The 15395-nt window shown below is 46.3% G+C and overlaps 1 protein-coding gene and 1 non-coding gene across 4 annotated transcripts in view; both read left to right on the top strand.

Moving 5' to 3' along the window:
• TTC28 (tetratricopeptide repeat domain 28) overlaps positions 1-15395 on the top strand; it is a 125932-nt gene that overhangs the window by 104874 nt on the left and 5663 nt on the right. For 2 of the 3 annotated variants that reach the window (XM_046901153.1, XM_046901154.1), the window contains 9 exons: positions 4171-4315; positions 6329-6508; positions 7610-8330; positions 8969-9093; positions 10138-10369; positions 10794-10870; positions 12932-12955; positions 13757-13886; positions 14951-15058. In XM_046901153.1, the coding sequence (XP_046757109.1) occupies positions 4171-4315; positions 6329-6508; positions 7610-8330; positions 8969-9093; positions 10138-10369; positions 10794-10870; positions 12932-12955; positions 13757-13886; positions 14951-15058 (1742 nt within the window). The remainder of the gene's footprint in view (positions 1-4170; positions 4316-6328; positions 6509-7609; positions 8331-8968; positions 9094-10137; positions 10370-10793; positions 10871-12931; positions 12956-13756; positions 13887-14950; positions 15059-15395) is intronic. The other variant, NM_001397486.1, reaches the window with a different exon arrangement.
• MIR1625 (microRNA 1625) lies at positions 2659-2738 on the top strand. Its single transcript, NR_035113.1, has one exon. It is a non-coding gene; the product is annotated as a microRNA 1625 (primary transcript).

The raw sequence follows: 15395 nt of genomic DNA, 5'->3' as shown, positions 1-15395 counted from the left end.
GGAATTTGGAACTCTTTGCTTATACGCTTCTTGTGGAAGTACTTGTTTCTACAGGTTGTAACTGTTGTACCAATTAGCACTAGCTGTGCAGTCTCCACTCATTTTCTACCTCTTACAGTGTGTTCAGGTCTCAGTGTTTCACAACACTGCTGTTGAGGGCAAGCATTCAAAATGAAAATTGAAAACAGAAATTTTCCAGTGTCACCACTCCCATAATGGAGAGATGCTGCATGATGCAACCCAGGGTTTCTGGCTAGGCCTGTGCTCCAGCATGGATGATGAGCACAGGGTACCTCAGGCCTTTCTAAGCTGGAAAAGAAAAGAACAATCAGCCTGCAGTGCAGTGAGCAGTCACTGGAGTCTGTGAGCTGTAGTAACAGTATCCTGTGAAACTGGGAGCTGCTTGTTGGTGCCAACAACTGGCCTGCTTTTCTTCCCACAATCCATGTATACACATCTGTTCATTCGACTGCAGCGGTAGTGAGCTGTCAGTACTTCCTAGTTCAGGGTCAGACAGACAGACCCTCCAGGGGTATGCATGCCCTACCGATGCTGAAGGTCTGCATGGAAGGGAGGTTAAGAGAGATAAAGGGAACGGGCAGCATTTCTGTGCCTTGGCCTAGAGCTTTGATGAGAAACTGTGAGCTCTCTGACTTTGAGTCAGCAACAGAATTGAATGGTTAGCAAAGTATAAACTGTGATCTTTCCAGCTTCAGTCTCCAGCTCCCTTCTGTTGTGTAATTGTTTTTCTGCCAGCTAATACTGCCATGGGATCATGCAGCTGGAGGTCAGTGGTGAGTGAATTTTTGCTGCTGTAGTGCTTCAGATGATGGTAACACACTGTGGCTCACAAACAGTGCTTGAAGGTATGGGCTCTGTTTGCCTTGGCTTCTGTGCTGCAGGGCACAAAGAGGAGTAGGGCCTGCTTGGAGCCAAGAGTATGAGTTTGCCTTTCCTGCTGCCAAGGCAGGCCTTGCATTCCTTACGTGGGGCCTGAATGAAGTGCTCACATGTTTTGGATCCTCAAGGGAGGATGCACATGGCACGAGGCCAGTGCAAGTTCTTTCACGGACAGGAATTGCACGTGCTGTTAAGGACCCATGTCAAAATGAGGCCCTGAGAGGTGCTGGAACTATTTGGAGCCATCCAGTCTCCATTTTGGGTGATGAGCAGGTGACTGAAAGAAACCTCTTGGTTTGGATGAGTGCCTTCTGGCTGCTGTCGTCAGGTAACCTGGTGATCCTGGCTTTTAAGTAGAGAGTAGTAGGATTAATTTTCTTTTTCTTTTGGCATCTCTGCTTAGAAAAGAAAGAATACTCGGGTTTGGCAGTTCAAGTTAAGGAACTTCTGAGAAAAAGGGGACTTCAGAGGAGAAAGGGGCACTGCAGGGACACTGCAGTGATCTCAGTGGCTGCCTGAGCTGCTGATGCCACTGATAGAGCACTGATGTGCAACAACTGCTGGGTGTTGGAGACAACTGTGGCTGCTTGAAAGCATCCGCAGAGAGCTCATATCTGAATGTTTTTGCAGCTTCCCACTGCTTGGTATTGTGGCTGTGTAAAGATGCTGAATTTGGATGTGGGGCTGCATCTCTTGGAAAGGGCTTTTTGAGACAGGCTTGCCATTTCTGGATGTCCATTTGTCCCAAGGCTGACAGACCACTGCAGCAGTAAGTCTTATACTCAACCCTCCTGAATGGCTCTGCAAGGCCATGATTGGTGTTTATCTCATCCAGAGCCCTAACGAGTGCCAAGACAAGAGCAGGCCTGTGCTGACTGCAGTACAAACTGCTGCTCCAGCCTCAGCCCAGCCACACTGACCCTCTGCAAGCAGAGCCCGTTCCTCAGAGGCTTACAGGCCAAATTAGTCTGAGCTCAAGGCTTGTGTGATGAGGGTTTTCTCTTCCATTTTCTGAGATTCTCGGGGGATCACTGCTTTGTTCCCGCATCTCCAAGAAAAGGGAGAAAGCGGAGTTAACACTGACATGCAGGCATTCCTGAGCCCCAGTTTGTTGTTTGCTCTGCTTGCTGCAAATGGCCGTTGCCTTGTACAAAGGGTTGTAAATAAACAGCACTGTGCAATCTGTGCAGACTCCGAATGAGTGATATTTATTGAGCCAGAAATCAGGGGAGGGAACACAGCAAGAGCAAGGTAGAGGTGCCCAGCCCTGCAGCTGTGCAGCATCCCAGAAGCCAGTGCTGCGGCTTTGTGGGAGTGTTTGCCTGAAAAACTCCCAAGTCTCTTTCATTACATTGAAATCAGGGATGTGGACCCTGTACAGGTCCCTGGAGAGCTGCTTGGTTGTACTCTTTTTGGAGGAAATGGGGAGAGGGCTCCAGGTTCGATCTGCCTGCTGTAATAGATGTCTGTCAGCCTTCCACTATGGATTTTCTCCCTCTCCTTTGTGTACACGCACAAAGGATGTGAAAGATTTATGACACTCCTTTGGTTTTGTATTTATAAAAAATCCTATTTGAGTGGTGAAGGAATAAATCCAGATTTTCTTGGCTGTGCAAATAAGGTGAAGAGGGCTCTACTCATTAGAGCAATCAAGCTCCTATCTCCTGCAATAAATTAAGCTGTGAAAATGGCTTAACGTGGAAGACGAGGCTGTGAGTGCCACCTGCTGGCACATGGCTGCACCCTGGGAAGCTCGGAGCTGTTGGGCTTGGACCAGGGCTCTTCCTGCTGGCTGGTTCCTGGATAAGCAGCAGAATATCCCTGCCATTCCCTGCTGCTATATCAGATGGAATATAGTGGAGGAATGTACCATAAGCACAGGGATCAGGGCACTGGGAATGCACAGGATCCACAGCATCAGACAATCACATGATCAGTGGGACTGGAAGGGACCTCTGGAGGTCATCTGGTCCAAACTCCAGGTTGGGATAGCACAGTTTTTATTTCCTGATCACATTCTGATCACAAAGTCTGTGCTTGGTAGTCTGGAAACAGCGGTGCTCTGCAAAGTGTGCTCAGTTCAGTCAGCTGCTGCAGAGGGATCTAGAGGGGAGAACACAGTGCTGCAAGAGGTAAAACTGAAGGACAGAGACAAGGAACAGACAAGGGGAGTTGTCCAGGGAGAGCAGCTCCAGTTCAGGGACTGGTGAGCATTGGTCGGTGGGTGGGAAGCAATTGTGTTGTGCATCACTTGATTTGTAAATATACATATATGTAAAACCACAATTACTATTTTTTTTATTCCTTTCCTGTCTTAATAAATAGTTTTTATCTCATCTCAAAAGTTGTACTTAGGTTTTTTTTTCTAATTCTCTCCCCTATCCCACTGCAGTAGAGCAGTGAGTGAATGGCTGTGTGGTGCTTTGCTGCCTGCTGGGTTAAACCACAGCACACGTAGCGTGCTGATGAGGTGTGAGGGGTTGGTTGTGAGTCCGGGAAGCTGTAGCTGCTTTCCTGTCATATAAATTGGCAAAAGCACATGGCACTGGAAAGTATCTGAGAGTTGGAACAGCACTGTGCTTCCTGGAGACTGGGAAGGGAAGGAGGCTGTCTCTGTGCAGCAGCATCAGAGCATGATCTAGATTGCGGTTATAAGGAATGCTCTATCAGATGCTTTTGGCCCCAGGGGGACAATGAGGCCCTCGTGGGTGGCCTTTTATGCCAGAGATGTTGTTTTTGTTACTGGACAACCCCAGTGGTGACTCTGGTTGCACTTCAGGCCTTGTAGTACTATTACTGTAAAACATCTCATTTCCCTCCCTTCCTCTTTTTTAAGGGCCCACCTGTTAAAACTTTCTGGAAAATTATCCTTTTTCATATAAAAATGGTTGTTCGTGGCACCATGCCAAGGATAACCTTTCTGGGGAGCACAGCTGCTGGATTAGACAGACCAGATTGGGGTAACTTCATTTCCTCCTTGGGGCCATAACTTTCTGTGCCCACGCCATCTCAGGCTCCTTGGAGTGCTGGTGTTTGGTGATGCCTGGCACCAGGTGGAGGTGCCAGGGCAACTTGTGCCATTGCTGTCATTGTGCATTGTGGTGTGAAGCTGAATGGGAGAACAAAACCCTGGTGTGAAACATCTTACAGACCACAGTCCTCTGCTTGGACAGGCTGGGGCTGGCTCTTCATCAGTGTTGTGAAGTCTCTGTAACCTACTGTGGACCTCAGGTCTCTGAAACTAACCTCTCACTTGCCTTTATCCCACAGGAGCAGTCAGAGCATGACCAGTCTGTTCAGCAGTACCATGTCTCCTGTTAAGGATGGAACATCTTCTCTTCCAAGGAGGCAGGCTTCCTTCACCAAACCCCCGCTGCGAGCACTCTACGACTTACTGATAGGACCCATGGAAGGAGTAAGCTTCTAGACGTAGAGATTTGCTTATGGAAACTCCTGTCGCTTGGGAAAACTGAAATGGCCAGCCTGGGGGTTGTTCTGAGGCATGATGCCCTCAGCTTGGTCTTCCCAAATGAGACTGAATATACTGGGGGAGGAAAACAAAGGACCACTTCCAGTCAGCTGCCAAAGTGTAATGCTTTTGATGAAGGAAGTGTGTCCCTGATTGCTAATTCTAACTGGCAAACTTGGCAGACTCACCGAGGAACAAACAGATCAGGAAGAGTGAAAAACTGTTACAATTATGGAAAAAAAACCATGCAAACTAAAAATTCTGCTAGGTGTCTGTCACTCTGGCTCACATGCTCTGATTCTGTACCCAACAGAATTGGAGCAGTAGGTAAAATGGAGTATTTATTAAAATATACATATATATATAAAAAAGCGTACAAATATTTCTGGAAAACAGCAACCCCCTGGTGGGAAACTACTGCTCGTCAGCCTGGGCTCTGCAAAAAGTGGTAAGGCTGAATGGGAGCTGGTGGATTTAGCTGCAGAGCACGCATCCTGGTTCAGCACAGACAGCCAGTGCTGGGCAAGCATCCCTTGGGGCTGCTGGTGTTGTAAACAGCGTGTCAGGCTGGAGCAGACATGGTTCACAGGATGGCTCCTGAGGCTGCTGTGTGTCAGGGATGGCCCTGCACTCTCGTCTGCAGTCTGTAGGCAGGATGAGCTTCAAAGCTGTAAAGAGGGAAGGAGGAACAGCAAGAGGTCAGCAACTGTTCTTAATTCCTTTAAAATGGAATTTTTCTCATCCTTCAGCAGTTTTGTTCCCCCTTCAAAAGCCACTGAAAGCACCTCACTGTCCCTCTTCAGCTTCCTACTGTTTGACACTCTCTATTGTAGCTGACGTGTTTTTTGGCATTTCTAACTCACTCCCAAGTCCCTTTGGAGGAAACCACCAGATTGAAACTTCTGTTTCTTAATAATGTTCATTCATCTTTGCTGCTGCCTGAGAGCTGAAGCTTGAGACCAATTGCAAATTCCTGTTATTCTCTGATTGGTGGTGAGATGGGGTCAGTGTATCTCAAATTAATCCTCAGCTATCAGTGCATCACAGTGCAGTCTGGGAGACTGCTGGAGCTAGACCCTGAGCAAAGTGGAGGGAGGAATTGTGTTGGGACCAGGGTGAGTACTGATACAAGGAGTAAAATTCACCCTCAGACTGCACCACAGTCATTTATTTTCTGCTGGCTGGTGATTATTCAGTGTGTATGCACTTCAGGATTTTCTGATGTTATTCATGCATGCCATGTTTAAAAGTTTGTGTTTCCATTCGTGGTAGGAGCTCTCTGCTGACAGCAAAATAAAGAAGATTATTCTGTCTTCTCTTAAATGGGGGCTGAGCTGAAATAACTTTGTTCTAAAGCTGGGATTTCAAACGGATTAACATCTGATAAATAGCAGAAGAGTGTTAGAACATGAGTGATATTTCTTCCAAAAAGAATCTAACTGGATCACAGGGGTTTTGTGGGGTTATTATTCATGAAATGCTGCTTGTTTGAAAATATGCTTCCTGTCCTGTGGAAGCCCCTGAATTTCCAGATCAGAAGGGGCCGAGTAGCTGTTTTTCTGATGTCAAAACAGATAGTTGCTGCATCTGATGGAGATTAAATCATTTAAAATTAAAATTCTCTTAAGAACGACAGTCCTACATGTTAGATCCTTGTCTCCATCCTGCAGTGCACACTGCAGAGTGATCTTGTCTCAGGGAACATGGAGCAGCCTCATGGGGAACAGAGCAGCACAGGCTGACCTGGTTAGCTCCAAAGCTATGTCAGAAGGAGGACTGACTCTCACCCAAGCCTGTGCTGAAGCTTTCATCTTCAAAGAAATCATGTATTTACCAGGACTAAATAATGCTGCTGCTCTGCCTTAGAGCTGTACGATTGCCTAGAAATGTAATGACAGTTTGCATCCAAATCCTTGAGACTTCTTTGGACCGTACTAATTCCGTGTCTTTGCTTTTCAGGGCTTGATGCATTCCAGTGGGCCCGTTGGCCGTCACCGCCAGCTGATCTTGGTTCTGGAGGGAGAACTGTACCTCATTCCTTTTGCTCTCCTGAAGGGCAGTTCCTCCAATGAGTACCTCTATGAGCGCTTCAGCCTCATTGCAGTACCGTCCATCCAGTCGCTGAATCCCAGCTCCAAGGTCTGGCAGTGCGTTTTAAAACCTCCCTCTCACAGAACCTCTCCCCTGAGGTATAAGTTCCTATGCATGCAGGAATAGCAGCAGCTCTGTCCTCCTACACAACAGAAATGGCAAATGTGCCACCTTCCTGCAGCACTCCCAGGGCACATGAGCGTGTCGAGCACCCCAGGTGCAAAGTATTCTGGTACAGTTTCTGCAGCACAGAATCACAACACCGGACATGCCAGGAAGGACAAGAGGAATTAGATATCCTCCTTTGAAGGGCAGCATATCCTGGGTTGTGAGCAAACTGCAGAAATGTAGGTGCTTGTGATACACGCTGAGCTTCCTTGGTGAGTTAACTGCCTTATCACATTCCTAGTTAGATTTCCCTACTTCTCAGCTTTCTGTGTGGAGAAGGGCATTGATGTCTCAGGACAGTGATGCCATAAGTCAAAGCCAATACCGCTGGCAAATCTTGCCAAAATATTTTCACGCTGATGCGTGGCAAACACTGTCAGCTTTTCAAAGGCCTGTGTCTCCAGGGAGAATATCTTAAGTCACATCTCTCTTGCTGAGCAGTGTTAACACTGCATGTCTTGCCTTGTGTTGGGTTAAATGCAGTCACTGGAACAGCAGAAGGGTCTGAATATTTTCTCTGTTACTGATGGGGATATTAAGGGTTTCTAGTCAGCATCAGGCCCCAGTAATCAGTTGCATGCAGCACCATGCTGCTTGCAGTGGGCAGGCTAATCCTTGAAATACAGGTGTTAGAAACCAGGTAGTGTTTACAAATAATCCTCCCTTAAAGTGGGAAGCTGGGATCTTCTTTATACGTTCAGCTCTCCTACAGCCCTCCAGGATGACCTGGGCTAAGTATATTCCTTTCTGTTTTAATCTATTTATTAACCAAAGAAGTGGGGATAGAAATCTTGACTGTCCTAAAGTGGAGGTATTCCTTGGAATATTTAAATGGAAAAAACTAATGAAATAAAGAGCTTTTTTAATAATTACAACATCCAAAGTTCTGTTTAGAACCAAGGAGACAGATTGCTTTGCTAGCAACACCTCAACAGACAGATCTCTGAACCCCATTTTTGCTTTCTTTTTCTCTCTATGTAGTCCCATGGGAAGAAGAATACTTCTGCTTACTCCAGTTCTACCTCAATGGCAGCTGTCATAGGAAATCCCAAGCTCCCTTCAGCAGTTATGGATAGGTGGCTGTGGGGACCTATGCCCTCTGCAGAAGAGGAAGCGTATATGGTATCAGAGTTACTTGGCTGCCAACCCTTAGTTGGCAGTGCAGCAACAAAAGAGAGAGTCATGAGTGCCCTCACTCAGGCAGAGTGTGTCCATTTTGCAACCCACGTCTCCTGGAAGCTTGCTGCTTTGGTCCTGACACCCAACACTGACAGCAATCCAGCCAGCAGCAAGAGTTCATTTGGGAACCCCTACACAATTCCAGAATCCCTTCGCATGCAGGATGATGCCAGTGATGTGGAGAGCATCTCAGACTGTCCTCCCCTCCAGGAGTTTCTGCTGACTGCAGCTGATGTCCTGGATCTGCGGCTTCCTGTAAAATTAGTGGTTCTTGGCTCTTACCAAGAATCCAACAGCAAAGTCACTGCTGATGGAGTCATTGGCTTGACAAGAGCATTCCTGGCTGCTGGGGCTCAGTGTGTCCTAGTGTCCCTCTGGCCTGTTCCAGTGGCTGCTTCCAAAATGTTTGTGCACGCCTTCTATTCCTCCCTCTTAAATGGGATGAAAGCCAGCGCAGCCCTTGGTGAAGCAATGAAGACTGTACAGAGCAGCAAGCAGTTCTCCCATCCATCCAACTGGGCAGGTAGGAGGAATCTGTCTTTTGATTATCTGTGACTTTCAAAAAGGGCTCTGATGCCAGAGAGTTTGAATTAAGGAAGAATTGGTGCTAGCAGGTAGCTGGGAGCAGCGTGTCCCCTGTGCTCACACAGAACTCAGCCCGTGTTTCAGGCCCTAGTTCATCTGAGCTGGCTGAATGTCAGTGTCAGGGATGAACATTGGTATTTCACTGTATGGTAAGTGGGTTGTGGATTTGATATAATCTAAAGCAATTGCAAGGTGAAGTGTGTTTCATCGCACTTGATCTGTGACTACAAAGAAATAATGTGCAATACAACCACTCATTCAGTACATGTGTGAGATGTAGGGGCACATTTAACTGAAAGACAGTGTTATCCCACTATACAAACAGTAGTGATTTAAAAGAGGATGACAAGTAAGAAGCATCCAGAAGCTTTCTGGAAGTTCAGTCTGTAAACTGGGCAGTGAGTAGGCAGTAATCATGCAGGGTGCAGTAAACCATTATGTCAGTAGTCTGAGCAGGCAGAATTTATCTGCTTCTGTTTTGCACGTTTCCAGTAACAAATAGAGGTTCTCAGTCTGTCTCGTTTCTGTCTCAGTCTGACTCGATTTTCAGTAAGTCTCTTCTTCTGAACCCTGCAGGCTTCATGCTTATTGGGAGCGATATGAAGCTGAACAGCCCCTCTTCACTGGTAGGACAGGCCCTGACTGAGATTCTGCAGCATCCTGAAAGGGCACGGGATGCCCTGCGTGTCCTGCTGCATCTGGTAAGGGAGGCAGTGCTGCAGCACCCGGCAGGCGTGGGAGGGGGGTTTGCAGTCTGTGTCAGAGTGAGATGAATCTTTGAATGAAGAATGGGAAGAGAAACACCCTGATGTGTAATAGCTCACACTTGGATGTGAACCTTCAACCCTTCTTTCATGCTGTAAGTTGATATCTTGCTAAACCAGTGAGTGTAAAAAGAATGGGACACCTGAAGGAGACTCCAGAGCAGATATGAAGTCCTCTGTTGTGACAAGAATCCTTCCCGGTCCCATCTGGTTTGCATAAGCTGTTGAATTGGGTCTGTGCTTTAAAAATGAGATTATCATTGGGGTTAATTGTTTTGACAAGGAAAATTGCTATGGACATTACAAGGAAGCAGTCACAGAGGTGCAGAGCTAGTGACTGAGGTCTGTGGGCAGACTTGGAGCTGAGAGGCACTTCTGTTCCCACGTGTGCCAATAGCCTGCTGTGGGGAGTGCCAGGATGGAGGCCAAGCTGCTGCATGATGAGGATACTCTTCCATGACTTGTAGTGCTTTTTTTTTCCAGTATGTCTTCTGTAGTCCCACAGGAATGTGGAGTATCCATGAGATGATGGAAACTCATGAACATTGCTAGTTGTTCCACTTACTGGGTTTTGTGGCCACTTTCCTCTTGTTACTCCTTACCATATAGCTCTGCATGCTCTTGCCTGGTAATGAACAGTGTACTTAAGAGACTGGAGTCTGAGAGTGAGTCATCTTGAGCACACAAATGCCACTGCCTGCTTATTGGAAATGGTGACAATCAGGCTGGTACTTAGTTCCTGTGGCGTTCATTTACCCAGTGTCCCACAGCACAGTGATACTCATCACAGTGATTTTAAAGCTGTGGGTGCTGAGTTGCTGGAGCCTCTGTTTTCAAGGGCACTTAGTCTTCTATGTGAGGACAGGTTCATCACCAGTCTTTCTGTCCCTCAGCCCGTTGTTCCTGCCTCTTTACAATGTAAAACAATGTGGTTAGTAAAAATCTCTTCTATAGTGAGCTAATGCTGTATTTTCCTCACAGGTGGAGAAATCATTGCAGCGAATCCAGAATGGGCAGCACAACTCCATGTATACTTCCCAGCAAAGCGTGGAGAATAAAGTTGGAGGTATCCCAGGCTGGCAGGCACTGCTCACAGCAGTGGGGTTTCGCTTGGACCCTCCAGCCAGCGGCCTGCCAGCAGCAGTGTTCTTCCCCACCTCTGACCCTGGTGAACGACTGCAGCAGTGCAGCAGCACCATACAGTCCCTCCTAGGTAAGAAGCAGGCCAGCTGCAGGCTCTGTTCTCTTATGTCTGAGCAGACATCTGCCTTTTCCTGCCTTTCTTTGGTGTAAGCCTGCAGAATGGTGCTGCTGGTCTAGGTTTCTACAATAACGAAGTGAAAGCATTTAACAGAATAGAGGCTCTAGAAGTAAATGTTAATTGAAACTGTTGTACATTGGAATCGTTTATTCCTGGGTCCAGTACCTGAGAAGTGTGATGTCTCTTCCTTTTTTCTATAATCAGATGCAAGGTTGGGAGAAAAATTGTTTCTTGGAAATTGCTGCTGTTTCCAGAAGGATTCAGTTGGGAGGAGAGGTTCTAGGAATTAGCTGAGGTTATGTTCCATTCAGGTTGCTGGATTCCCAGTGGACAATAAGCAGGTATTGAACAATCTGTTTCTGCTGGTGTTTTCCAGGTTTGCCTAACCCTGCACTTCAGGCACTTTGTAAACTTATCACAGCTTCAGAAACAGGAGAACAGCTCATCAACAGGGTAAGTCGGAGGTTTTTCTCCAGTACCGGTTTCCAAATGGTTCATTCCAGGTCAGTAAATTCAGAAGTGCACGGAGTGGTTTATGCTGTAGTTTATCAGCCTCGGAGGATGAAATTCTACATTTCCCTGTTTGTGTGAATGAGAAAGCGTGTGTCCAGAAAAGAAAAAGGTGGCCGTATTACTGGGCTGCATGGCCTTGGATCTCACAGCTCAGGGACAGAAGTGAAAACATAATATATACTACAGTGAGGGAGAAGAAAACGTGGAAAGTGAGTGGTAGAAGCACCAACTGTTTTTTGGCCTATCCAGCCCAAATATCTGTATCCTACCCAGGGCCTGTGTTGGCTGATTTTGTACACTGTAGTTATTAACAACCCAGAGAATACCTGGCTTTGGGTGATGCCAGGATCTTAGAACTTATTGAGCCAATGCTTTTTCTGGTTTGAGTGCTCATAGCTCTGCTGCAAGAATTCACCTAATTGAAGAGAAACATAATGCCAACCTGTGGCCATGGCACTCCCCCGTGCCCCAACCCTCCTCACATCCTTCACACCCTTCCCTCTTCCCTGTCTTTGTAGCATGCCTAGAAGAACCTAACCTCACTCTGTGCCACCAGCCTGGCTAGCTTTCCCTTACATGTTTCTTACTGTCCTGATTGCTCCTCTAATGAGGTTTATCTTGATCATTTGCTTGCTTAAGTAAATGAGCACGCTACACATTGTGAACAGGTGAACAGCATACTTTATTTCCCCCATTTCCCATGCAAAGATGTTATGGAGAAGTACCATGGAAAGTAGCTGGGATTACCTCTGTGTGGTTTTAGAGTGCTCCCATTCACACTGTGGTGTCCAGTCTGTCTGCACAAAATACAAAATAACAGCTCCAGCTTTGCAGTTATTCATTAAGAAGCTGCTTTGTGGGTCAGTTAGACTATGTCTGCTTCAAGGAAATAGTTTCTTGTCACAAGTTACAGTAGCACAAGGGTTATTTCTAATGGCTTGTCCTTCATGGTATTTTGCTTTCTTGCTTTGGCTCTTTTGTTAGTGCCTGAGACTTCTGTTGTCAAGTATCAGGGTTATTTTTTCCTCCTTACCACCAGAGGGAGGCTTGCTGTAAATGGGATGTGATGAGGACAACATTCCAGTAGATCTGTAAGTTTGACTGTCCATGAGATTACTTCACAATTGTCTTCTTGCCTCAGACAGTTAAATCACCCAGGGGAGAATATTCACACAGGCAGGAATATTGCATTGCTTCTGCAAATGTTCTTGAGTAGCCCAAACCATAGGCAGAATTTCCTTCTGCACAAGAGCCTGCCTAGTTATGAGCTCAGGATTTTTCAGCTGAACTCTACTCTCTGTTACTTGCTGTCCTTGCCTCCTTCTTCTCAGCAGTTCAGTTGGTGAGCAGCAAAGGCACAGCCTGTCCCGAAGGAGAAAAGACTTTGTACAGAACTGAAGTGTGAACACTGTCAGTTCAGTCAATAGGTGCTGCTTTTATCTGTCTTTCCAGTAAGGGTGATTGGTCTTGTAAGGGAGCAGGTGCTCTTGGTGTTGGTGAAACAGTGAGGTGGGCAGTCTGATCTCCTGCTCTGGATAGCAAGTGTGAATTTTCCGTACAAACTGGAAGGCAGGAGCCACAAAAGTACGAACTCTGGTGCTACTACATGTGCAAGGAATATATAGGGATTGATGACCGTTTTAAATGCCAATAATGTATACCAGATAAAAGAAGAGAAGGGCTTGCTTTATGTTCAGCCTTCTGCCAGATTGTGGGTTGGCCTGGGTATCTGCCTGCCTTCTGTCTGAGCTGATGGCAGTTTGCTGGGCGTTCCCAGATTGCAGCTGCCTCTTCCTACACTGTTGGGCTCCTGATTCACAGCTCAAGCCGTTTCCATTGCTCCTTTCTTTCTCAGAATAGAGCGTCCTGCAGCCAGGATGCTGGTTTGCATGTGGATGTGTTGCTGCACTGCAGGGCTCCCTGTCACAGGCATTTTGTAGCACAGAGTAACCTGTGTTCTTTTCTCCTCTCTTTTCCTTCCTTGTTATCTGCTGCCTGAAGGCTGTTAAAAATGTGGTGGGAATGGTGAGTATATTACATGCACAGGGGAATGACAGTGCTGTGCAGGATTAGAGCCTTGGTCGCTGCAGAGCCATTTCCCTGAGCTGCAGGGTACCATCTTCACCCTGCTTTCAGGCCTGGAGTTTGATTAATGTGGAAAAAGACTGCCTAAGCTTTTGTGGGTTGGAAGAGATGGGTGGTCCTGAGGCTGGTCCCTGGTTAATGATTTTCCATCCTTCCTGCCCTGGCTGTGTTTTTGAGTTAGATGAGGCCCTGGCACCTTAATTTGTGTCAGATCTTCATAAACACATTTTTTTTTTCTCAATTTTGCTGCTCCTATCCCTTGGGCGCTGTTGAGTAAATTCATTCCTGGGAGGTCACGGAGATATTAGGAAAGTCTTCCATAGCTTCATGTGACTCGTTCTGCCCAGTTAAATGCTGAGAATGAGTTTTCTGGGCTTCGTTTAAGGAGTATTGCTCAGTCATGGTACGGGCCTTAGCAAGTGTCTGTGAGCAGCCCCTTTTCTTTCACTTCCCATGTGTTCCTGCTGTGCTTCCTCCTCACTCAATTTCCACTGACCGCACACCCAGCCCTCCCCCTTGTTCTGTCCCTCAATGTGCTGCTGTTCAAGTGTGTCCATAATTGCTGTCCCTGGACTGTTCTCTCTGCTCAGATCTTTCATCTCACTGTTCTGTTCAGGAGCAGCAGCTGAATGTATGAGTGTATTGGCGAGGGGCTGTCAGCAGTGCGTTTCCTTAGTTGTGACTGTCAGAAAAGCAGTGATTTGATTTGTAAGGAATGGATAACGTTTGTGTTATTTTCAGCTACATCAAGTCCTGGTTCAACTTCAGGCAGGCGAGAAGGAACAGGATTTCTCCTCTGCACCAATCCAGGTTTCTATCAGCGTCCAACTCTGGAGGCTTCCTGGCTGTCACGAGTTTCTGGCAGCTCTAGGTAGGAAAACACTTCTTTCTTTATCTTTCTGAAGCTATTGCTGGTGTCTCTTATAGTGGCTTGAAGTAGCGATGAGGCTCACAGCTCTAGGTTTTGTTTGGGTTCTCTTTGGTCTCTGCATCTCTGGATATGGTCCTTGACTGCTCAGTGTACTGCATGGCCAGTTCACATGCATCAAGCTCTCGTTTGCTGGTCGGTCAGTGATAAACACAGGTTTTACTGTCATGCACCAGAACATCTCCTGAGTCAATAGAAGGTGGATTTCAGGGTTTACAGCGAATAGGTGCTGTTTTAATTTCAGAATCTGGTTCTTCTGTTGTTTGTAATGCGTACTTGTGAGTTTGCTTCTGAATTCCTATCTGAAGTGAACAGTCGTTCCTTTGGCTGGGCAACCTGTGTAATAGGCCAGGATAGGGGTACCAGGGTGATAGTATGTACCAGGATCTGCATCCTACAGGAGAGATAGATAAGAACTAAATATCTAACTAGGTTTTATTCTGACTTGGGCCTGCAAAGGCTTAGGGGAAGGGCATTGCAGGAAAGAGGCAACTGCGGAAAGAGATGTCCAAGAAGACTGTTTGAATTGCTCATAGAAGCCAGGCATCATTTCTCTCACACATTTATGCCTCCTGCTGCCCAGACCTCGTTTGGTAAACTCCATGGTCTCTGTTTTTCAGGGCCATTCCTGTGAAACAAAAAATAGGATTAATGAACGAATGCTACAGGCATGTGCGGCCCTGCCCTGAGGTGCATTTAGTCCATCATTCCCTGATCATTCCATATAATTTGCAGTTAAAATACTGAGCGGTGTGTTTTGTCTGTCAGTTTGGACTGGTGTGCTTTGTGTACGTACAAGTGTCCACAGCCCAACTCCATAGTGCTCCTGTGTAGGTGTGCTAAATAGTAATAAAAGCAAACCAGCAAAATGTATCTTGCAGGTAAAGAGATGTCATTCCAGGGCATTGCAGAATTTAATGTCTGTTCTGTGTGTGTTACAAACGTGATGCTTGTTCAGAACATAGGATCTTTCCATGAGTTGTGACTTTTTACTCATTCTTCTACAGGTTTTGACCTTTGTGAAGTGGGGCAAGAGGAGGTGATTCTGAAAACTGGGAAACAAGCTAATAGGAGGACCATGCACTTTGCTCTACAGTCCTTGCTGGCACTTTTTGGTAAAGCTACTTAGAGTCATTTTTGCTCATATACTATTTGATGATTTGATCAGTATGACCTACATCAAAATCTCACACTCGTTCCTTTTGCAGACATCACACATTCATCATCATACATGCATCACAGGCCATTCATCATTTAATAAGTGTAGCAGACGTTTTTCTAATGTTAAAAACAACATTCAGATTTGCCTGAAGACAAAGTTAGGGGTACACATATTTTGAGGTATAAAATCCTAATCAATTGGTGAATTCCCAAAGCTTTCCCTTAGGATACTTGATCTGAGGCCCTTCTCCATACATTTCCTGACTTGTGCTCGTTATTTTTCTCACCAAA

Source organism: Gallus gallus, chromosome 15, assembly GCF_016699485.2.
Source record: "Gallus gallus isolate bGalGal1 chromosome 15, bGalGal1.mat.broiler.GRCg7b, whole genome shotgun sequence".
Taxonomy (NCBI): Eukaryota; Metazoa; Chordata; class Aves; order Galliformes; family Phasianidae; genus Gallus; species Gallus gallus.
Note: the sequence above shows the minus strand (reverse complement) of the source record. Positions and strands in the feature narration are given on the sequence as shown.